This window comes from Eptesicus fuscus, chromosome 5, assembly GCF_027574615.1.
Source record: "Eptesicus fuscus isolate TK198812 chromosome 5, DD_ASM_mEF_20220401, whole genome shotgun sequence".
In the NCBI taxonomy this organism is placed as follows: domain Eukaryota; kingdom Metazoa; phylum Chordata; class Mammalia; order Chiroptera; family Vespertilionidae; genus Eptesicus; species Eptesicus fuscus.
In genome coordinates this window covers 42,975,746-43,000,166 of record NC_072477.1, presented here as the reverse complement: position 1 = coordinate 43,000,166, position 24,421 = coordinate 42,975,746, and the positions used below count along the sequence as shown (strand labels likewise).

Below are 24,421 nucleotides of genomic sequence, written 5' to 3'. Positions count from 1 at the left end.
CATATAAGCCATGTTTTATACCAATCAGAAGTATCTTCTCATGCAAGTGTCAATTTCCTAGTAAGAACTAACTGATTTCTAAAATACCAAAATGGTTCTGAAATATAAGCACAAACTTTTAATGGTCAGCAATGGCCTATAACTGGGCCAGACATACAGACAAATAATGGGCTTGATTGTTGAAGATGTTAGCTGAATAATTCGTAGTTATACTGATTGTTCTTCCCTGATGCAGATAGAAATTAAGTAGGGTTTGGTCTTGGGAATGGCATGGCAGAGCACTCTGTGTGAAACATCTGGTAGGTCTGATGGAGAGGTTAACTCTTGTTCTACTGTAAGGAAGATGGACACAGAGCAAGGCTTTGAAAAAGGACAATGTTGTACACAAAGTATAGAGACTAAATGGACAACTGGCCAAAAAGTCAAGGAGTCCAGGTGGTAGAAAACAGATGTAATCAGTAACAGAGGGAAATTAGAGAAATTCACAGATATGTGGAAACAATATACTGCCCTAAAACCAATAGGACAAAGAAGAAATCACAAGGGAAATTGGAAAATACTTTGAGATGAGCAAAAATGAAAGCATAGTATACAAAGACTTATAGGATGCAGCAAAAACAGTACTCAGAGGGAAATTTTTAGCTGAGAATTCCTGTAAATTAAAAAAGAAGACATATCTCAAATAAATAACCTCTACCTTAAACTAGGAAAAGAACAAACTATACTCAAAGCAAGCAGAAGGAAGGAAATAATAAAATTAGAGTGGAAATAAATAGAGAATAGAAAAATAACAGAGAAAATCAATAAAACCAAAAGTTGGTTCTTTTGAAAAAAAAATCAACAAACCTTTTTAGCTAGACTGACACACACAAAAAAAAAAAAGAAAGAAAGAAAGAGGGAAAAAATTAAACGGCTAAAATCAGGAATAAAGCAAGTACCTTACTACCAACCTTACAGAAATAAAAAGGATCCTAAGGGAATTCTGTGAACAATTGTATGCCAACAAATTGGATAGCCTGAATGAAATGGACAAATTTCTAGAAAAATACAAACTACCAACATTGACTCAAGAAGAAATATAAAGTCTGTGGAGACTTACAACAAGTAAATAATTTTCTTAAACTTCCCACAAAGGAAGCTCAGGACCATATGTCTTCACCGATGAATTCTACCAAATGTATAAAGAAAATGTAACATCAGTCTTTCTCAGATATTTCCAAAAAATAGAGGAAAAAACACTTGTTAACTTCTTCTATAAAGCCAGTACCAAAGCCAAACAGAGTCTTCAAAAGAAAACAAAACCATGGACCAATTTCAATATAGATGCAAAAATCCTCAAAAAAATGCCAGCAAAACTGAATCTAGCAGTACATATAAGAATTTTACATTATAACCAAGTAGAATTTATCCCACAAATGCTAGGTTGATCTGATATTTGGAAATTAATGTAATACACTATACTATATAATAAAAGGCTAATATGCAAATAGACCGAACAGCAGAACAACCGAACAGCCGGTCTCTATGATGTGTGCTGACCACCAGGAGGCGCGCAGGGAACATGGCGAGCATCAGCTGCAGTGGGATGGTGGAGCAGGTGAGCGGAGGTGCCTGGCGCTCGCACCTGATCACTCGGGGCCATCAGGAAGTGCAAGTGGCGGCTGCCGACCCAATCACCCCTCAGGGCTTCTCCACCTCCCCTGCTCCTGAGAGGCGGGAGGGGCCGGGCCCAGGCCGGGCATGGAAGATGGGCCGAGACCCGCCCCTGTGCCCACCGCAGCCTCGTGGCACAGTTCCTTTCAAGGTGCACAAATTTGTGCACTGGGCCCTTAGTATTAATAGAATAAAGGACAAAAATCCCATGGTCACCTCAATAGATACAGGAAAAACATTTGATAAAAACCAACATCCTTTCATGATAAGCACACTCAACAAACTTGGAAGAGAAGGGAACTTACACAACCTGATAAAGGGTCTACTGAAAACCCATGACTTAGTTAATGGTAAAAGACAAAGATTTTTTCTCTAAGATTGGGAGCAAGAGAAAGATGTCTGCTCTCACCACTTCTATTCATTGTACTGGAGGTTCTAGCTAGGGCAGTTAGGCAAGAAAAAGAAAAGGCATGCAGGTTGAAGAGGAAGATGTAAAACTATATTTCCTGATGACAAATATAGAAAACTCACACCAAAGAACTAGCAATTCAGTAAGATTGAAGTATATAAAATTGACACATAATAATCATTTTTATTTCTATACACTAGTAATTTAAAATAAACTATCCAAAAGTGAAATTAAGTTACAATAGCATTAATAAAAATAAAACTTAGGAATGCTTTTAACAAAAGAAGTGGAAAACTTGTACACTGAAAATTACAAAACATCATAGAAATTAAAGACAAATAATTTAAAAGCTATCCCACATTCGTGGAATGGAACACTTAATATTGTTAAGATGGCAATACTCCCTAGATTGATCTACAGATTTGGTGAAAGCCCTGTCAAAATCCCAGTGGACTTTTTTACAGAAATGGATGAGCTGATCCCAAAATTCATATGAAAATGCAAATGATTTAGAGTAGACAGAGCAGTCTTGGGGGGAAAAAAGAACAAAGTTGGAAAATTCAAATTTCTTGATTTCAGAGCTCACTACAGAATTATAGTGATCGAGATAGTGTGGTACTGGCATAGGATAGACACAGAATAGAATTATGAGTCCGCAAATTAACCCATCTATCCATGGTTAGTTGTTTTTCAATGAGGATGCAAGACCATTCAATGGTCTTTTCAACAAATGATACTGGACAATTGAATATCTACATGCCAAAGTATGAATTTGGACCCAACATCATATACAAAATTAACTCAAAATGGATCAAAGACCTAAATATAAGGGCTAAAACTATGAAACCCTTGAAAGGAAACATAGATGTAAATCTTTGTGACCTTACACTAGGTAACAGTTTATTAGATGTGACACCATCAAGATGGTGAGATCACTGTGACATTGCCAGGATTGTGGGCCATGGACAGGCAGAGCCATGGCAAGTCATAATTCTTAAAAGAAGGTCTTTGTGCCCCAGTGTGGGAGGTGGGAAAGATGCTGGCTTTCCCTGTAAGGTCTGTAGCTGGGAAAAGGGGGATTGACAGGAATGCCACAGTAGGCATGTCGGGAGGAGGATAGAAGGGAAGTGGCCAGCTGAGTAATAGGCAAGAGGAGGAAGGTGGCTCCTCAGTGATAAGGAGTAAAGTGGGTTTGTTCAAGGTGTGAACAGACTCTTGGCCAAAGACATATTAAATAGCCCATCATTACAAAATTCCATTTATAAAAGTCTGTGCCTTCTGTAAGTTCTTATGACTCTAATCACAAAATTTAATGAAGATATAAGAGAACCATCACCATTTACTTTTCTGCTTGGCCAGCATACATACATCATTACAGTGGTACTAAAAAGAGTCATTATGCATGGAGACAGTCATCCACCCCACCAAACACCTGAACTCCTGGAGGCCTCACATGGACTCTTCGCTTAGACATGGGTCCTCTGACGTTTTCTAGAAAAGCCAGCAAACATGCCCTGTGCTGGAAGGAAGCAGCGTCTGATGCCAGCCCCCACCTGGCAGCCTGGTGAAGAAGAGGTTAGCCGGGTAATCACACAAACAACTTCCACATATCTCAACCAAACTGAGAGGCGGCTAACATATTTGTTCTAGAAGGGGGTGAGAAAACTGAGGAGTGTGAAAGGGAGAAGAAAAGGGAGGGAAGAGTCTGCATGTGACCACATTATTAAAAAGGTTCTATGCAAGAGAAACCAAGATAGCGGCATAGGTAAAACACCTGAACTGCTGCCTTGCACAACAACTTCAAAACTACAACTAAACAACAAAATGGTTATCATCCAGAACCACAGGAAGGCTGGCTGAGTGGAAATTCTACAACTAGAAGGAAAGAGAAAAGCACACTGAGACTCAGAGGAGGTGCAGAAGAAAAGGCAGAGATACGGAGGCGTGTGCACGCGGAAAGGGCTGGCAACTGAGTACATGGCTGTCTTTTTCAAGCAGGAGGAAGACAAAAGCTCCCAAATGCTCTGAACTCCAGCTCCAGGCGAGACTCTGGGGACCCAGACTCATACGGGGAGAAACTGGACTGTCTGTCAGCGGGCGAAACTCGAGTGCAGCTTTCTCTCAGAGGTGCTTGCAGTGATTACCGCAGGACACTGAGACCCGCGGGCCTCTTAGGGTAGGGCTGACGGGAAGCCATTGCTGTTTGCTCTGCCCTGAGACTCCGCCCCATCCAAGCTGAGCACAGAGGCTTTTGCATATGAATGGTCTGGTCCTTTGAATTCTAAACTTACCTAACAAACTGCAGCTGGGTCAGAGAGACCCAGAACTTCCAAAAGAAGGCCAAAGGCCCCACAGCAGCTTGCATTGCTTTACAGCTGGACCTCATCTGGGCATCTCCAAAACCCAAACAAAGAAGAGGAATCTGCAGATATCTCTGTAGCTCCTGCTGGGTGGCCTCAGGCAGAGGCTGAATTAGCACTTCCTTAGAGATCCAAGAGCCAGTGTACCCAGGAGTTAGAGTAGGACCATCCAGATTACAACTCCAAGATCCATAAGTGACACACTCAGGGGGCAGACTCAGTGAGCACCAAAGCCCCACTGAAGCAAGTCTTGCCTCATAAGGGTGTCTCCAACACAGAAGTCCTATCGTAGACACAGATGATCCTCACAGCCAATTGGTCTGGAGGTCAATTCCTCCCAGTGATACCAATAACAATCAAGGCTTAACTACAACAAGACCGTGCACACAGCCCACAAAGGGGTGCATAACAGTGTCCACCTCAGGTAACTGGGGAGGCTGAGCCACTGGGCCCTATAGGACACCTAGCACACAAAGCCACTCTATCAACTCAGGGAAGCAGCCAAAATGCGGAGACAAAAAAACAGGTCACAAATGAAAGAAATGGAAGAAAGCAAACTACTGGATATAGAGTTCAAAACCATGGTTATAAGATTACTCAAGAATCTTCTAGAAATCTCCAAGAAATTTAGTGAGGCCCTCGAGGATATGAAAAAGAACCAACAAGAAATTAAGCATACACTGACTGAAATAAAAAATAATATCCAGCAGACTAGAAGATCGCAAGAATCAAGTCAAAGATTTGAAATACAAAGAAGCAAAAAACACCCAACCAGAAAAGCAAAAAGAAAAAAGAATCCAAAAATATGAAGATAGTGTAAGGAGCCTCTGGGACAACTTCAAGTGTACCAACATCCGACTTCTGGGAGTGCCAGAAGAGGAATGGGAGCAAGATATTGAAAACCTATTTGAAGAAATAATGACAGAAAACTTCCCCTACCTGGTGAAAGAAATAGAATTACAAGTCCAGGAAGCGCAGAGAACCCCAAACAAAAGGAATCCAAAGAGGACCACACCAAGACACATCATCATTAAAATGCCAAGAGCAAAAGACAGAGAATATTAAAAGCAGCAAGAGAAAAACAGTTAGTTACCTACAAGGGAGTACCTATATGACTGTCAGCTGATTTCTCAACAGAAACTATGCAGGCCAGATGGGAGTGGCAAGAAATATTCCAAGTGATGAATAGCAAGAACCTACAACTAACATTACTCTACCCAGCAAAGCTATCATTTAGAATTGAAGGTCAGATAAAGAGCTTCACAGATAAGAAAAAGCTAAAGGAGTTCATCACCGCCAAACCAGTATTATATGAAATGCTGAAGGGTATTCTTTAAGAAGAGGAAGAAGAAGAAAAAGATAAAAATTATGAACAACAAAGTGACAACAAATATATATTTATCAAAAAGTGAATCTAAAAATCAAGTGAATAAAAAATCTTAAGAACAGAATAAACTGGTGAATATAATAGAATCAGGGGCATAGAAAGGGAGTGGACTGACAATTTTCGGGGGAAAGGGGGTGTGGGGGTGCGGGAAGAGACTGGACAAAAATCGTACACCTATGGATGAGGAGAGTGGGGGGTGGAGGGTAAGGGCAGAGGGTGGGGTGGGAACCGGGTGGAGGGGAGCTATGGGGAGAAAAAAGAGGAACAATTGTAATAATCTGAACAATAAAGATTTATTTAAAAAAAAAAAAGCTTGTATGCTTTTCTCTCTCTGCCTTGTTTCTCCTACAACCCCAGCCTCCACAGAATTATCTTTTTAAAAATACAGATCTCAACCTATTAAACCTTCCAGGGATCCCCCTGCATATAAGGTAATATCTAAACTTAGCACAGCATTTGAGACTCTCACCCATATTTTGTTTTCAGCCTCCCTTGGGGTCAGTCAGTCTTCAATGCTGCCATACTTTCACACTATAGTTGTGCTCGTCCCCCTGCATGGAATGACCTTCTTCCCTTTTTCACTTTGTGAATGCCTAAGCATCCTCCAAGGCCCAGCTCACATGCATCTCCTCTTTGAAGTTGTCTGTTACCTTCCAACCTCTTCCATTTACCACATTCCCGCCCAGTGCTAGGCGGAATTCACCATAGTGTTGTTTACAAAGCTTTATTATAGTTTTTAATCTCCTGAATCAAATTTAGTTCATGAGTTTGTCAGTCAGTGAACATTTGGGCTGTTTCCACTGTTTGGCTATTATGAATAATGTTGGTGTACAAGTTTTTATATGGACATATATTTTTAATTCTCTTGGCTATGTACCTAGGAATGGAATTGCTAGGCCATATGAAAATTCTACGTTTAGCTCTGATAAACTCCCAAACTGTATTTCACAGCAACTGTTCTGTGTTATATTCCCACCAGCAATTTATGAGAGTTCAAACTTCTTCACATTCTTGTCAACACTTATTTTCTGTTTAATTACAGTCAACTTAATAGATGTGAAGTAGTCTCTCATTGTGGTTGTAATTTGCATTTCCCTTGATTAATGATGTTGAGCATATTTTTATGTTTTTATTGGCCATTTTGAAGATATTTCTTCTTGGAGAAATATCTCTTCAGATCTGCTGTCCATCTTTAAATTGGGTTATTTGTCTTTTTTTTTTAAATAAATCTTTATTGTTCAGATTATTATAGTTATTCCTCTTTTTTCCCCCCATAGCTCCCCTCCACCCGGTTCCCATCCCACCCTCTGCCCTCACCAACCCCCACTCTCCTCATCCATAGGTGTACGATTTTTGTCCAGTCTCTTCCCGCACCCCCACACCCCTTTTCCCCCGAGAATTGTCAGTCCACTCCCTTTCTATGCCCCTGATTCTATTATATTCACCAGTTTATTCTGTTCTTAAGATTTTTTATTCACTTGATTTTTAGATTCACTTTTTGATAGATATATATTTGTTGTCACTTTGTTGTTCATAATTTTTATCTTTACCTTTTTCTTCTTCTTCCTCTTCTTAAAGAATACCCTTCAGCATTTCATATAATACTGGTTTGGCGGTGATGAACTCCTTTAGCTTTTTCTTATCTGTGAAGCTCTTTATCTGACCTTCAATTCTAAATGATAGCTTTGCTGGGTAGAGTAATGTTGGTTGTAGGTTCTTGCTATTCATCACTTTGAATATTTCTTGCCACTCCCATCTGGCCTGCATAGTTTCTGTTGAGAAATCAGCTGACAGTCGTATAGATACTCCCTTGTAGGTAACTAAGTGTTTTTCTCTTGCTGCTTTTAATATTCTCTGTCTTTTGCTCTTGGCATTTTAATGATGATGTGTCTTGGTGTGGTCCTCTTTGGATTCCTTTTGTTTGGGGTTCTCTGCGCTTCCTGGACTTGTAATTCTATTTCTTTCACCAGGTAGGGGAAGTTTTCTGTCATTATTTCTTCAAATAGGTTTTCAATATCTTGCTCCCATTCCTCTTCTGGCACCCCCAGAAGTCGGATGTTGGTACGCTTGAAGTTGTCCCAGAGGCTCCTTACACTATCTTCATATTTTTGGATTCTTTTTTCTTTTTGCTTTTCTGGTTTGGGTGTTTTTTGCTTCTTTGTATTTCAAATCTTTGACTTGATTCTTGGGATTCGCTAGTCTGCTGTTGGATCTCTGTTTATTATTCTTTATTCCATTTAGTGTATGCTTAATTTCTAATTGGTCCTTTTTCATATCCCTGAGGGTCTCACTAAATTTCTCGGAGGTCTCTAAAAGATTCTTGAATAACCTTATAACCGTGGTTATGAATTCTATATCCAGTAGTTTGTTTTCCTCCATTTCTTTCATTTGTGACCTGTTTTTTTGTCTCCACATTTTGGCTGCTTCCCTGAGTTGATAGAGTGGCTTTGTGTGCTAGGTGTCCTATAGGGCCCAGTGGCTCAGCCTTCCCAGTCACCTGAGGTGGATGCTCTTGGTGCACTCCTTTGTGGGCCGTGTGCACAGTCTTTTGCCTTGATTGTTATTGGTATAACTGGGTGGAATTGACCTCCAGACCAATTGGCTGTGAGGACCAGTTGTGTCTACAATGGGAGAACTGCTGTGCTAGAGACACCCTTATGGGGCAAGACTTGCTTCAGTGGGGCTTTGGTGCTCACTGAGTCTGCCCCCTGAGTGTGTCTCGTATGGATCTGAGGAGTTGTAATCTGGATGGTCTCACTCTGACCACTGGGTGCACTGGCTCTTGGATCTCCAAGGAGGTGCAAAGTCAGCGACTGCCTGAGGCCACCCAGCAGGAGCTACAGAGAGATCTGCAGATTCCTCCTCTTTGTTTGGGGTTTGGAGGTGCCCAGATGAGGCCCAGCTGTGAAGCAATGCAAGCTGCTGTGGGGCCTTGGGCCTTCTTTTGGAAGTTCTGGGGCTCTCTGATCCAGCTGCAATTTGTTAGGTAATTTTAGATTGCAAAAGGCCAGGCCATGCATATGCAAAAGCCTCTGCGCACAGCTTAGGTGAGGTTTTAAATTGGGAGGGGCAGGGTCTCAGGGAATCACCAGGATGGAGCAAACCGCAATGGCTGACCATCAGCCCCGCCTAGAAGAGGCCCCCGGGTCTCTGTGTCCCGTGGCACCATGCAGGAACAATAATCACTGCAAGCACCTCTGAGAGAAAGCCGCCCTCGAGTTCCACCCAATGCCAGACAGTCCAGTTTCTCCCCGTATGAGTCTGGGTCCCCAGAGTCTTGCCCAGAACTGGAATTCAGAGCATTCGGGAGCTTGTGTCTCCCTCCCGATTGAAAAAGACAACAGCATACTCAGTTGCCAGCCCCTTTCCAAGCGCGGGCCTCCATACCTCCGCACTTCACTTCCACACCTCTACACCTCCTCCGAGTCTCAGTGTGCTTTTCTCTTTCCTTCTAGTTGTAGAATTTCCACTCAGCCGGCCTTCCCGTGGTTCTGGATCATAACCATTTTGTCTTTTAGTAGTAGTTTTAAAGTGGTTGTGTGAGGCAGCAAGTTCAGGTGTTTACCTATGCCACCATCTTGATTTCTCCTATTTGTCTTTTTATTATTGAGCTGTAAGAATTCCTTTATATATTCAGGATACTAGACTAAGTGGGTTTTTTTTCTCCCATTTTATTGATTTTCTATTCACTTTTTCTATGGTGTCCTTTGTCATACAAGTTTTTAATATATTTTGGGGGGTTTTAAAGCCCCAAATTTACTCTGGCTGCTAGTTTGATCAGAGGGTGGCAGGCTTAGATCTCCACCTTAACTGCACCCCACCCCTGGTACCTACATAAAAGTCCTTAGAGTTCCATGGATTATAGTTTGAAAACCACTGATTATAGCCCAAATAATCATTCTGTCGACCTATATTCATCCCAGAGCTAGATATTGGGGATAGGGAATGAATAAGTTGCAATTACTGCTACTAAAGAGTTTCTGCTCTAGTCAGGGCTGCAGACCAGTAAACAGTCATATCTACTAGATCGTTTTAAACTAAACTGCAGGTGGTATAGGTGGTATGAGACTTGGTGGCCTGAGATCTCAGAGGAGCACAGTGGCTGTCATTTTACCCACTCACATAAATGGGTATTTATGGTCAGGTATTTAATGATGTTTGCAGCTATATAAATTCTGTAATAAAATTGTGGGCAAGGTACTTGGGAAACACAGAGCAGAGAGCTGATAATGGAGGAAATGATAAAGTACCAAAGGGCTCTACAGAGAAGGGGAGCCCGAAGGACCAGTAGGAGTTAACCTCAGAGACACTCAAAGCCCCTGCAGGAATTTACTATGGCTGCAATGCTTGGCAAAGTATTAATTGATGAGGTAAGGGCCACATTTCAAAGGAACTTTACACACTGTGCCTGAGGCATATCTGGGGGGTGGGAAGGCCTGAAAGTTTTAAGCAGAGGATAACAGAACCAGAGTTGAGTTTTAGAAAAATCACTCTGACAGGATTGTGGAAGATGAATTATTGAGAAGGACAGTTAGGAAGCCATAGATCTGATCAGAACTTATGAGGGCTTTAATTAGGACAGCTTTAACATGTTTGAAAGGTATTTGAGAACTAGAATAAGCTGGGTTTGGTGAGAAATTGTATGAAGGGGAGGGTGGAGACGGGGTGTCACAGTCAGGCCCTCACTGAGGGGGGCACTTATGCACTTCATAGGAAGAAGATGATTAGCATTCTATTCATAGGAGAGCACCCAGTATGTCATTCAAAACTATATTAGTCCTAGCCGGTTTGGTTCAGTAGACGGAGTGTTGGCCTGCAGACTGAAGGGTCCTGGGTTCGATTCTGGTCAAGGGCACATGCCCAGGTTGCAGGCTCAATCCCCAGTAGGGGACTTGCAGGAGGCATCCAATCAGTGATTCTCATCATCGATGTTTCTATTTATCTCTCCCACTCCCTTCCTCTCAATAAAACAATAAAAACTTTAATAAATAATAATAGCCCTAGCCAGTTTGGCTCAGTGGATAGAGCGTCAGCCTGTGTACTGAAGGGTCCCAGGTTCGATTCTGGTCAAGGGTACATGCCCGGGTTGCAGGCTCAATCCCTGGTGGGAGGCATGCAGGAGGCAGCCAATCAGTGATTCTCTGTCATCATTGATGTTTCTATCTCTCTCCCCCTCTTCCTTCCTCTCTGAAATCAATAAAAATATATTTTAAAATTTTTAATTAAAAATAATAACAATAATAATAAACTATATAAATACATGTTTCAGAGCCAGTTGTAAGAAATTTGTCAACTAGATTCTCAAGTTCCTGAGCTTTTCATTTCTGTTTCCCTAGTGCTGCATGTAATATACAGTTAAATGAAATTTATGTGCAATTGTAAGAACTTGCTACTTGTTTTTTCAAGACCCCCAGAAAAACAAATCCAAAAAGTAGTAGAATATGACAAGGAGGTACTTAGTATATGTGGTCCTTTATCAGAATTCAGAAGTCTAGCTCTAGCTTTTATGGTTTACAGAATGTTTCCCCAAGGTTTACTCATGTCATGTTGCTTTCCCACACACTCCATTTTACAGATGAGGAAACTGAGTGACAGTAGGGCTCTTTCTGCTGAATTATAATTGACCTTGATGGCAGCAGAAAGTGACAGCTGAACATTTTGGCATCAAAGGGAGAGATTATTTAAAAAGCTATAAAAGAAGACAACATAGAAAGCATTGCAGACATGCCCTGAGGGCAACACAGTTCAGTTTCACTGTCTGTCAGAATGACTCCATATCTTTAAGAAAAAATTGAGTTCCATTCTGCATATTCAGTTTAAGTTAGCAGGGAGGAGCTTGACTTCTGTTAGGAAAATTTATATATACAAAAGATCAGGTTTTTGAAGCACTATTATCTTAAAAAATGAATTCATGCAGAATCACTCTTCCTGGCCAGGTTAACAGAGGGCTGGTTAACTGAGAAACTACGGGGCTGTGAACATAGCAGGTGCTCCTAAGGTGGGGGTGGGGGCATGAGATTGGTTGCCTAATAATACCTCCCTGGGACTCAAAAGGTGGTATTTACCTACTCGAGGGAGTAATATCCATCCATTTTTTGCCTGAGGGACTTGGCCGTAATTCTGGCCTCTGAAGTTAGAAAATAAAAGAAACACCACCCCTCATCTCTCCTGTTCCCAGCAGCCTAAGAATATCCTGTTTCTTTCACAACACATAACTGCAGGTTGTAAAGTGAGACAAAACTTGCTGTCCTGAGCTCTCCAAAGAGCTGAGCAGGCCCAGAGCTTCTGACCACAGTGACCAGTGCTCTAACCACTCACACAAACAGGTATTGATGATATGGGATTTCATGATGTTTGCAACTTGCATGAGTTAATGACTGAGGCATTAGAAACTTGGTAAGTTAATCCAAGTAGGTACACAATAGTCTTGTCCTCCAGTGATATTAACTAGACCTGTGTCTCATAGTGTTGGAATATATAATAGGGAGCCTGAAAACCGATATTCCTCTTTTATGTAAGGCAACCTTTAGAAATCTAATACCTCCTTTGAAAAGTCCAGTATGTTTAAATTAATGCAATTTGGCTGGTTTGAAGATTGAAAATAGGTTAGCATTAAGGCCATGATTTCTTTAGTAATTACTTTTTCTATTGGTAATAACTGTTTCTTTAGAAATGACATTAACATTCCACCAAAACACAGCAGTAATCCAAAAGTTAATGTTCTGTTCATTTATAATTATATTTAATTCATATTTATGAGTTGTTGGGAGGGAGGAGAAAGAAAGGAAGTGAGTTTTAAAAATGTAACAGAAGAAACAAGTTAAAAGCAAAATTTTTCCTGAATCTGGAGGATATATCAAGTCACTTAAAGTGGGAAAATTTAATTTTTTAAATACACAGTTATCAGATTTTATTAGGTACTATTGAAAAAAATCTATATTTATATTATTTCCTAGTGTCAGTAAGTGAGTTCGGTCGACAGATTCTCTCCATTTTTTCTTTTTTTACTAAGCAAAATATTAGCATAAACATCCCTATGATTTTTATTTCAGTAAGGCAGTTAGATTTAGGTTTTGGTTTTCTTAAACCAGGAAAAATTCTGCATCTTTAAACAATCGTTGAACAAGTAGCTCTGTGTTGTTTTCTTTGAATTGTCCGTGAAGCCTGATGTATTATTAATGAATTAATTTTGTGTTGGTGGAGGCCTGTGAATAGCATTCTGTGAATGGGCAGTTGCCTAGTGGGGCCAGTTTTGGCTGCTGTCATTTAACATGTGTTGCTCTATTGTGAAGTCTTATCCAGCCGTAGGACAATGCTCATTTAATCCACCATGATGGGACCTACACACCCTGAGCCCAAGTTGGATGCCAGGGTCAGTTACCCAGCAGCTCAGGCTGGGGCACTGCTCTGCCTCACTGCCTCACTGCCTAGTCGCTGTAATCGTTTTGCCTACCGTTAATTTTCCCTAAACCAGGGAAAACCCATCTGTGAGCAGTGCGGATGTTCTCAAAAGAGATTCCAAACGGGTGGGCTGGGGTGTTGCCTTCATTCCAGAGTGGGGGCAGCATTCCAGGGAGTAAGTTCCTTCCTTCCTCCTGGAAATGGAAGCGTCTGGGCCCACGAGATCCCTGATGTTCTGAGGTCCAGAGTAGCAGATGGCATTATGATTTTCCAAATCCTGATGAACATTCTAACTGAACTTGTTCATTTCACAGTATGTAGTTCTATTTTTTTTTCACTTCCTCTCCCTCCCTCCCTCCCCCTTCTCTCCCTCTCTTTGTTCCTCTCACACTGACTAATTTTAAACTGATGCAGTATCTCCTTTAGCCAGCTTGAAATTCCCTTCTCTCTGTGTTTATTGTATGGAACCAGGTAAGGCACAGTTTCACATATAATTCTCAGCCTTTGAGTCCCGCTGACATAGCCCTCGAGTTTGTTTATAAAAATGTATAAGCAAATACCGCCAAGCACTCCTATAGCCACTGGAAGTTCTGTTTTTCCCTTATTTGTAGCTTGCAGTGCAGGTGGTGAATGGCAGTAATTATTTTAACTAACAGTCGAGTGAACATCCAGGGGGACATACAGTGGCGATGTGGACTTTGGCTATCATTGAGTCTCAGAGTCTGACTTGATAGTGTTATGGCTTGTTGATTTTTCAGGCCACGGACCTGCCAGGTGCTTGCCCTTGAACAGTGCATGGATGTAGTTCAGATGTTTCAATGTTGACCCCTTGCCTATGAAAAGAGGAGTAATTCCTCTCGTTTAGGAATCTGTTAAGGGTTATTTTTCTCTCATAGATATTCCTCTTTTTTTAATATAGTGAGTGTATGATCTACTTTTAAGATTGCTTGTAATCAGCACTTCTACACATAGTACCATGGTGAGACACGAGTGTGTATATTAACATTATAATTTAGGTCCTGGATCAAACATGTAGCTGGACTTCTCCTGAGGAAAAAAAATTGACCTTACCAGTGTATGAAATTCTAACACTATATAGGGACAAGGTAAAACCACAGGTAGGAATTGCTGAATAATTACCTTTAGACCAGCCTGAGCAGGAGGCTTCCCACGAGGGTGAGCTCATTTAATGGTTCCTAAAACTCAATCTCGTGGATGTCAATGGTCATGCTTGATTATTTGCAGCAGTGTTTTATGAAAAAGCAATAGAAATGCATTGGGAGGCTACAGAGAGAGGGGACAATAGCAGGTTTTACTTTTGTAAATGAAATCCCTTCGGTGTGAGACAAGCATGTTTTCCGCTGCTCTGCCTCCACCATAGGAAAGGGAGAGCATGTGGATGTTAGTGTGCAAGTGAGTGGGTATGTGTACTGTTCACAGTGGCACCTCTAAATAATGCTGTGGACTAAAGCTTACAACCACAGATACCTAATATAAATAGAGAAAAACAGATGTTCATTGGCTTGGCAAGGAAGCGGTTTTGCAAATATGGTTTAAATGATTAATGCATTTCCCAGTTCTCTACCTACCTATTTTCTTCATAAACACACACACACACACACACACACACTGAATGGCCAGATTATTATGCATTCAGAGATCATAATAATCTGGCCACTCAGTGTGTGTGTATGTGTGTGTGTGTGTGTGTGTGTGTGTGTGTATACATATATATATATATATATATATATATATATATATATATACATATATATATATATATGTATATACATATATATATATATATATATATATATATATATATATATATGTATGTATATATATATATACATACACTACAGGCCCGGTGCATGAATTCGTGTATGGTTGGGATCCGGCCAGCCTGGCCATGGGGAGGGGACATGGGCGGTTGGCTGGCCTGCCTGCTGGTCGAACTCCTGGTCGAGGGGACAATTTGCATATTAGCCTTTTATTATATAGGATATACACTGAGTGGCCAGATTATTATGCGTTCAGAGATCATAATAATCTGGCCACTCAGTGTGTGTGTGTGTATTTATTTATTTATTTATTTATTATTGATTTCAGAAAGGAAGAGAGAGGGAAAGATAGAAACATCAATAATGAGAGAATCATTGATTGGCTACCTCCTGCACATCCCCCACAGGGGATTGAGCCCGAAACCCGGGCATGTGCCCCAACCAGGAATTGAACCATGACCTCGTGGTTCATAGGTCAATGCTCAACAACTGAGCCACACCAGCCTGGCATACCTACCTATTTTCAAAGAATTTTATAAAACACCAAGAACTTTGCCATATGTTTAGAAAATGCCTAAATAAATGTAGATGTTTTAAATGACAAAAAATTGGTAGACTAACTGAAAGCTTAGTTTTGACATTAATGACAAAGTTGGTCCCTCCTCTCTTATCCCAATACTGAGGAACTTCTAAAACAAATTTAGGAGAAAAGGAAAATGGGAAAAATCTTTATAATCTCAAATTTCAATTACCGAGAGACAGATTACTTTAGACCTGTCCATTTAAATGTGTTTTTTATCAGCCATCTGGTTGCAGTGCTCACTTAGCTAACAGCTGGTTCTCCCTTGATTTAGGGGTTTGGGGTAAGATAAGGTGGGTAGTTCTCTACCTACCTATTTTCAAGGAATTTTATAAAATTGGCAGAAACTCAGGCCTTTTGCCCCTGGTTCCAGATCCATCTGAGACAAGTTAAATGAGCTGCTACTGTCAGCTCGGACCCACTGGACAGAACTTCACACCGAAATGCCCACACATGTAATTTGTCACATCTGGCAACCCAGAGCAGGGGGCGACCCAGTGTGGAAATTGCATCATCTTTCACTTTCTCTGCTCAGGACTTGATGTGGAAAGGGATGAGTAAAGGGGGGCTTTCTGGTCTCCAGCTGAGGAGGGTCAGAGGCTTTCTTTTCTGATGGTATCTACCTGCATGCCCTCCTAAATTAAAGCCTCATTCCCAGCCCAGCACTGCTCCCTGTAACACCCCACCGATTAGGTCAGTTCCGTCTGCGTTGTGAAATCAAACATACACATAATTTCAGAATACTGATTGTTCCCTCAAACAGTGGCCACATTTTTAAGTAAGTGTTTTTAACAAGCATTGACTACATTTTTATAAATCTAATGCGTAATTATGGTTTACTCCTATCTTAAACTAGGCTCTCGAATTGCGCTTTGGACAGATAGGTTTTTGGTTTGTAGATTAGCTTTTGTAGATATCTTTAAAGGTGAGGTCCAGGTTATTTTTGGGTTTTGGTTTTGTGTCTACTTTTTTTTTTTCAAATACCAGTAAACTAGGTTTCCTCCCCAGTGGAGAGCAGATTTGTCCTGTGGACTCTGCCAGTAGTCTAAGACATTTATACAGTAAATAGTAGAGAATCCAAAACCAGTCTGGGATCTGACAAAGCAAAATGCTATTCTGCCTGACCTGAAGCCACTGGAACCACAAATTACCTTTGACCCTGGCAATGTGGATAGAAGTAAAGCCATCTAAGAGAGCTGTTCGATTAGTATGAACCCCAGTGCGTGTGACCAGGAATTGCTGGGCCAGGCTAAAAAAACATTACACTTGAATTAAAAGGTTTATTTTTTAAGTGTGAGAGCATAAGTCTCAACACTGGTCAGGCTCTTAAGTGATTCTGTGATGGACCTGTTGGTTTGATGGCTTGAGACCATGAAGTCTAGAAATAGGCTATTTTAAAAAGTTAGAAGGCTTGCCATATTTTATTTAACTTGTCAGGCTGGTTTAATGTAACCACAGCACAACTGTCCTTAGAATTCACCAGTTTGCCAACACCTGAGAGTTTTGAGACGTTGCCCTTCTATCATCTTCGTGTTTTACTGCTAATAAGTATAAAATCTTAATTTGAAGAAATGTCTGTTTTGCACAAAGAGAAGGGAACAGGACACAGATTAAGATGGTCAAGGTCCCTTCACCCCCAGGTGCGGTCTGGATTAGGGAAGGAAGAAAGTAGGAGAGCAAAGAGGTGTCTCACAGCCTCCCAAACACTTACACTTTGTTTTCCCATCGCTCTCCTCTGGGAACTCAGGTACCTACCAGCCAAACTGCACCGAACCCGTTCTCCCGGTACAACCTGGGTGCCCAGCCGCAGTCCTTTCCTCCATCTTGCAGAGCTATTTTTAGGGGTATACGACTTATCCTCCAAACAATTCACAGATTCTTTGAGGATGTGAGTTAATTATCAATCATCCCACAGCGCCAGACGCAGTGCCTTTGACATAGCAGGTGGTCAAAAAAGTTGTTGACTGAATGAAGCAGTAAGTTAAGTAATGAGTGATTGTGTCATTTTTATACAGTTTCCTGTCTGTGCCCTCTCTGTGTCTGACTTGACCACTACATCATCGTCAAGTTCCATTGTCATCTACAATTATGAATTAAAGCCAAAAATTAAACCCTCAGGTTTTAAATGTGTTTTTAAATTAAATCCTCAGGTTTGGTGTTTTTGTTTTTTTTAAGTAAAAGCCCCTTAACTTTTTTCCAGTTGACTGATTATGCCAAGCTTCTTCCTTATATGTGGGCCTCAGTAGAGTTTTTAAAACTAGCTCCTTGCCTTTTTCCTTTTAAACTTTCTATTTTGACATCATTTTAGATTCACATGCACTTGTAAGAAGTAATACAGGGACATCCTGTGTACTCTTCACCCAGTTTTTTCCAATGGTAACAGTTCATAAGTATAGTACAATATCGCAACCAGGAAATTGACATTGATTTCTACCCGTGTGTGTGTGTGTGTGTGTGTGTGTGTGTGTGTGTGTGTGTGTGAACATTAATGATATAGATTCTTTCAAAGCCAATAATCATTATAGTTTCAAAAAACTTTGCCTTTAAAATAGTTATCTCTCTTTTAAGTAAGTCATTTCGAAAGCATTTTTTCTTATTAGTGTTGTCTGTATTTCGAGTATTCAGTGTGCCTGCCTGCTGTCAAAGTCATAAGGTGTACTTATTGGCACACTTACTCTGCAAGTGAACTAGTAGCAGCTGTGGTTGGAATTGGACTGCCTTTTCCCATCTCCCCTCCCCCACCACGTTGAGTGAACAGGTATACACACACACACACACACACACACACACACACACACACAGGCACGCACGCACGCACACTGATTTTCTGCTGCTTGCCTTTTTTTATGCCTGAGTACCTTGCTGACAAGTGCTAATAACAAAATACCAGAGAGTCCAGTTGAAGTTAGCATACATTAAACATTCTAGAACTTGTCCTTTTGCTCATAGATTGTGCATAATTAATAATTAAACAGTTCCAGTTGTAATGGGTTGACCTTCCTGAACTGTTCATTATTCACAAGGCAAAGGCATCACTCAGACTTCTTTCCCATTGTCCTTCGCTGCTCTCTGATGCCGCCTGCTTGTGTTCCTGTTGTTTAGCAAAAGGGGCTGACCAGGTAGTTACTGAGGCCTCAGAGACCTGGAGACGGTTCTCCTTGATGGCCAGGATTGCTTACTGAAGTGGTTCTTAACAGCTGTTTGTATGTTACAGTTGCTGCTCCATAGAGCTCAGGTTAAGGCTTTCGGTTAAGGTTGTGTCCACTGTTTTGTTCCATACCTCCATGCTCAGATGCTAAATGAATAGCATCCCCAAAAAGGCCCTTAAGGTGAAGTATGGCACACAGGGTCTTAAAGTGAGTGACTTTTATTAACAATTTGGAGTCCGTTTCAGCCAGTCCAGAGAGTTATTAGTGTAACTGCTTCTCCAATTTGTGTTTATATTTTTGAAACATGTTCTTCATCTGGCCTGAACCCCTATTTCACAGAGAGCAGTTCTGATGAGGAGCAGCAACTAGCTTAGTAGCTCCTCCCAGCCCCGTGGCACGGTTCTCGGACTCCCCCACCCTGGGTGCCTGGGCGCTTCCCCTCCCTGGGAGCCTCTGAGGCTGGAGCCGCTTTCCCAGGAGTCTGCCTGCCTCCTTCAGACAGATGTGAATTACATAACGAAAGGCGTTTTACCTCCTGATCTAAACTAACTTCTCATTTTACTTGCTTAAAAATGAGGAAAGTATCCTTTAAAATCCTCCAGTGGTGTGCACACTGTCAGGTCTATTCATTTTCTTCCTTCGGGAGCGTTAACAGCCGCGTGCTTCTGTGGCGAGTGGGGGCCCTCAGAGGACCCCTGTGCCCTGTGTTTCTGCCCTAACCACCATCACCTCATGCGTCTGTCTTCTGTATCTCAGGAAATTCTCCTTTGAGGTGTGCAAGAGACATAGACTTTAAAATGAAAATAAATACCTGGCATTGTGCATGTGGGGTTAGAATCCCCCCTGTATCTTTGATGAGTGATTCTTTCCAGGCACCAGTGAGATGCGACTCCACCCTCGGTGGGTCTGCAAAGTCCTCGTGGGCTGGCATATTCACAAGTAAAATAAATTATTCATGGTACCACCCAGTGTTCCTTAGTTTTGTGTTATGAGGAACTTAACAGGCTACAATATCAGGTCTTAAATAAAATTAACTATCCATGCAAAGATGTCACATCTCCTCATTTTGTTCCTCATCCATGTTAAAATGACATCTTCATCAAGTTGCCTAGTTTATAAATCATTAATTTACTCTTGGTATCATACTTTGAAATGAGGCCCACATTAGCATCATGTTTTATACCAAGATACTTTTAGAAAACCAGCCCAGAATTTTAACCATCTTGGTAAATATTCAGCCACATTAAGATAGTGGGCTTTTATTTTCCTAAACATTGCATTCTAAAGCAGCTGTTACTCAGACACTTCCAGTACCACAGCCTCCGAAAATATTTCTGGAACAAATGACTTAGAGAACTAACAACCTGATCAGAGTCCATAATTTTTGTACCTCAGACTTTGAACTATCTTTGCACTAATAGTTCTTGAGACAGTAAAACGTCATTTCTTGAACTGGGCCTTGTAGAACCTTGCAGGCCTGGTGATATATATGGCTTTCCTAAAACAGGCTGGGCTGAAATTGATATCATGGTTTATTTTTGCTCTTCAAACCGATGGGACTTCTGTGACCATTTTATAGTACCTTTATCGAAGACTTGTCATCTCACTGCGTGCCTTGTTTCTTTTGAGCAGACGATTTCATCAGCCCCCCATTTTTCATGTCCTCTCTATGTAATGCCGGCATGTAATCCTTTGAACTTGGCAAGATTTTATTTCACTCCCGTGTTCCTTTGTTTTCCTTTCCTCTTTGGAAGCCTTTCTCTACTGATGAGAATTTTAAGTTTACAATGACTAACCTTCCCCTCCTCTGGATGAACAGAGCACATTCAAAGAGGACAGACAGGCAAAAGCTAAGAAACATTTTGTTCACATTCCTTTTCTTTTAACCTCTTTGGCATTTTGTTATTTTTTATTTTTGGCTGCTTTGACCCCCTCAGTTCCTTTTGATTCAATTGTATTTTCCAGCAGTTTCCAATTGTTTGAATTGGAAACAAAGCCTTAATAAGAGTTCTAGTTAATTTTCTGTCTTGTAATTACCAATCTCATTTTTCTGATAATTGGCCACAGCAATTATATGTATATTTACTAATCACATAGGGGGCTGTGTGATTGTATCTATCTGCCACCATTGATAATGACACACATATTGCAGAGGTGCTTTTATCATCTTCTTTTTTCCACTACATCAAAGCCATTTCCTCTCGTTCTCAGTAATGAATACATGCATGCATTTGACACAGTTGTGTGCTAGAGAAATTGTTTGGCTCCCACCAAATGCTGCATGCTCTGAGTTTCTTGCCTGCAGCGCTAGAAGGTTGTATGTAATGATATATTGCTCATCCAAATGGCCAAAGCACTCCAAAGCACAGTGAGATTAAAATAAGTCATTCCTTTGTTAATTTAAATAGGTGCATGTATCATACTTTGCAGGGCACTTTGTGTAGGGATGTCAGGGAGGAAAGAAAGCCGCCGAAAGGTATTTTTAATAGCAAATGAGAATAGATGAGAATGGAGTCATTTGCAGCTGCCTACTTTATGTGGTTCTCTTGTTCCAACTGTAGGTCTAATGAGATGACTGTTAAAGTACTCTGCAGTGTAATTTCATTACATCCTGAGCCGTTACACTATAAACACAGTGGCGCTCTCTGTCATTCTTGGAAAAACTCCTAAATTCTTAAAGCCTTCCTTTGCGAGTGGTAATGGGGTTTGCTCCATGTGTTAAGCGGTTGTTGTCACGCATTTGTTGCTGTGTAGTTATCTGCTCCTTAGAGTGACACCACCTCCACCCCAGTTCAGTGTGGTGGTCAAGGTGGGAATTTTTCTTTATGTCTTTAATTCACTGGCTTTCTCATCTGATGAGTTGGCCTAGACTGGCAAATAGGCTGAAATTCTTTTTCAGGAAAGCTTTTCCTATAAAAAGCCTTCCTATTAAAGTTTAAAAAAAAAAAATCTGGCCCAAATGATTGTGTTAGGGGCAAGCAGTTAAGAGCAGTTGAATATACAAATGAATGTAAATAAAAAGGAAAGTGTAAATAAGTAGCAAATCCAGTAAAAGAAACAAAGGTCAACACAAGAATAATTCCACAGCTCTTTGTTAATTACAAGACCATTTGTGTTACTTAAATAATCATTAATTTCTCATTTACACTTTCGTACCTTCTTGCCTACCCCGTGGCTATCATTGTCCTTCTTTCACCTCCCCTCCCTCTTTGTGCTCCTGTTTCTCACCATTTTAAATGTGTGTGGCTTTAAATTTGGCATTTTACATAAGCAAGTGAAAGAGGGTATAGATGAGGCCTATAATTGGATGAGGCCTTGTTTTCCTTTCCACAGGGAGGTGAATCCTTGTTATATACTCATCTTTATACTGTTACTTTGGTGGGGGAGGAAGGGCATAAAGAAAGAAAAGGAATTATTGTGACTTTTGGTGACTTGTTTTTCCTCCATCCCAGGATTCGCCCGTCCTTCCGGTTGGAGAGTTCTCCGAGCCATTTGTACATTTCATCACTCAGTGGTGAGCCTGTTTGCAAACATGCCATGCCCTCAATGTAAATGATACATGCCATTAACTCGGAGGCTCCGTGAGACCTTATGGCTCTCCCTGCTTCTTTTTAGAGCTGGGAGGGACTTCAGGGCCTTGGGCAGATGGGGCAGCAAAGCTGAAGAAATTGTTTAAATTATGTAAACGTTATTTACACAAAGGGCTGTAAATGTATTTCAGAGGCTTTTTCTGTTTTAACAAACTGCTGAGAATCAGGCTACTTCTTTGAACCCAGATACTATTGCTATCCACTTTTTTTTTTTTTTTAAGAAATATACAGTTTTATAGCCCCGATTCAACAGACATATGAAGCTTATTTATATTAATGTAACCTCAAGTTACCCATAAAACTGTCTGTCACTTAGTGGAAGCAGCATAGTTTATTAATGCATTTGATTTCCAGTAAATAACTTTTATCTTTGGTTATATTTTAAACACAATACTGGTGTCCCATTTCAATGAATTTTGATGCTTCAAAGACTCCAAAAACATGGTTCTCTCAGGTCCACGTTAAGCATTAAGGACCTAAGAAGAACCACAGAATTTAGATCCAAGGGGCCCTCAGAGTCTCCAGGCAGCCCCCTTGTCATTTTACACCTGAGGAAACAGGCATTTTTCTGCCGAGGGTTCTTTTCAGCTTTGCCTTTTTCCTCCCGGCAGAATGTTTTCTTTTATGAGCCCTTCACATCATCCACCTCTCCCCGACTCGTTCGGCAGCACTTATGTGGCCTTGGAAGACCCGGTTGTCCACTGCCCTCCTTGTGCCCTCTTCCTCCCCCCAGGATGGAGAGAGGAGGAAATTGGGAGCAGAGGAATGACCACCCCAAAACAGGAGACAGAGCCAGCTAGAGCCCGGTCTGGACATGCTGGAGCTCCTTCATAACTACCTTCACTTCTCTTCCCCTTCACCCAGCTCCTTACTCCATCAGCCCTTCAGAGTCGTGTCCACTGGTGGACAATGAGCCCTCCACTCCTGCGGTGCCCCGGAATGGTGCGGTCGGGAGGCCGCGCTAAACTGAAATGGTTGCACTGTCCCCATCCCCGCCCCCATGATCCATCTGGTGATTACGCCAAAGTGAAACCAAGAAATATTCCTTAATATAAATGTCAAGCTTTATCACCTTTTTGACTAAGTGTAATATGTTACCTCTTAATAAAAATGTCTCATACAGTTTATATTTCACAGAAAAAAAAATGTAGAGAAGAGATTCCCCCTCCCCTTATTTTTAAAATTTTATTAACACTGTTTCTACTTATTTTAAATACATAATATTCTGTCGCTTTTAAAAACTGTTTTCACTCTGCATTTTTTTCCAAATTATGCCATGTTGAAAAAGGATACATGTTGGTTAATATTAGAGCCATTATTCAGAAATATTTTTAGTCTTTCTTAATTTCCTTCTCATGGAATTCCTAGAAACACTCAAAAGCACATATGGGAATGCCTCATTTTGAAATGCAGAAATTGGAAAATAAACCGTGCGATTCCTAAACGGCCTGGAGCGCCTGGTTTGGGCATCACTGGCTCCAGAGACGTTGGATTCGTTGGATTTGTGACGGGATGACCATGCTTATCTCTAGCTCACTGTGTGGGCTAAGACCAACCGGAGGGGGGGTTGGGCCGGGGGCTGGCTCTGCAGACAGGGATAAAAGCAGATACTATTTTTACCTTCCCTCCCATCCAAAAAATTAATCAGCTGTTATATAAAAGTTTTATGGAGACAGAGGGAGGATAACCTGTGTTGAAATTTCCACAGATGTCATGCTGAAACAGAAATGATAATGGGTAATAGCCTTGTTTTCCCAGGAGATACAGCTACTTTGGAATGTCAGATTAGGACTGTTCCCAACTCTACCGGCGAGACAGCTTGAATTACTTGCTAATGGATGCAGTATTTGAGAGGTGCATATGGTTATTTATAGGGAAGGCAAATGTCCTTGATGCCATTAATGGCTCATAACTATGGTTCTTGTTTACCAAATGATCATTAAATCTCTCTACTTAAAAAAATACTGTCAGCAATTGCAGAGATTGTATGAAGGTTAGAGGTTGCCTTATATAAAGAAAAACCATCTGTGTGATTTTCCAATAGAAGCAGCAATCTGTCTTCATGACTTCAGCCCACAGACACTCTGAGTTTTGTATAAATACAGTTGTCT

The 24,421-nt window shown here is 41.0% G+C and overlaps 1 protein-coding gene across 7 annotated transcripts in view; it reads left to right on the top strand.

The window, feature by feature from the left end:
* MAP2K5 (mitogen-activated protein kinase kinase 5) overlaps nt 1-24,421 on the top strand; it is a 273,560-nt gene that overhangs the window by 210,602 nt on the left and 38,537 nt on the right. For 5 of the 7 annotated variants that reach the window (XM_054716100.1, XM_054716099.1, XM_028141851.2 and 2 more), the window contains one exon: nt 22,173-22,234. The exons of 1 other annotated variant lie outside the window; for it this stretch is intronic. In XM_054716100.1, coding sequence (XP_054572075.1) covers nt 22,173-22,234 — 62 coding nt within the window. Of the gene's footprint in view, nt 1-22,172; nt 22,235-22,921; nt 23,449-24,421 lie in introns of those variants that run through there. One more of the 7 variants, XM_054716101.1, reaches the window with a different exon arrangement.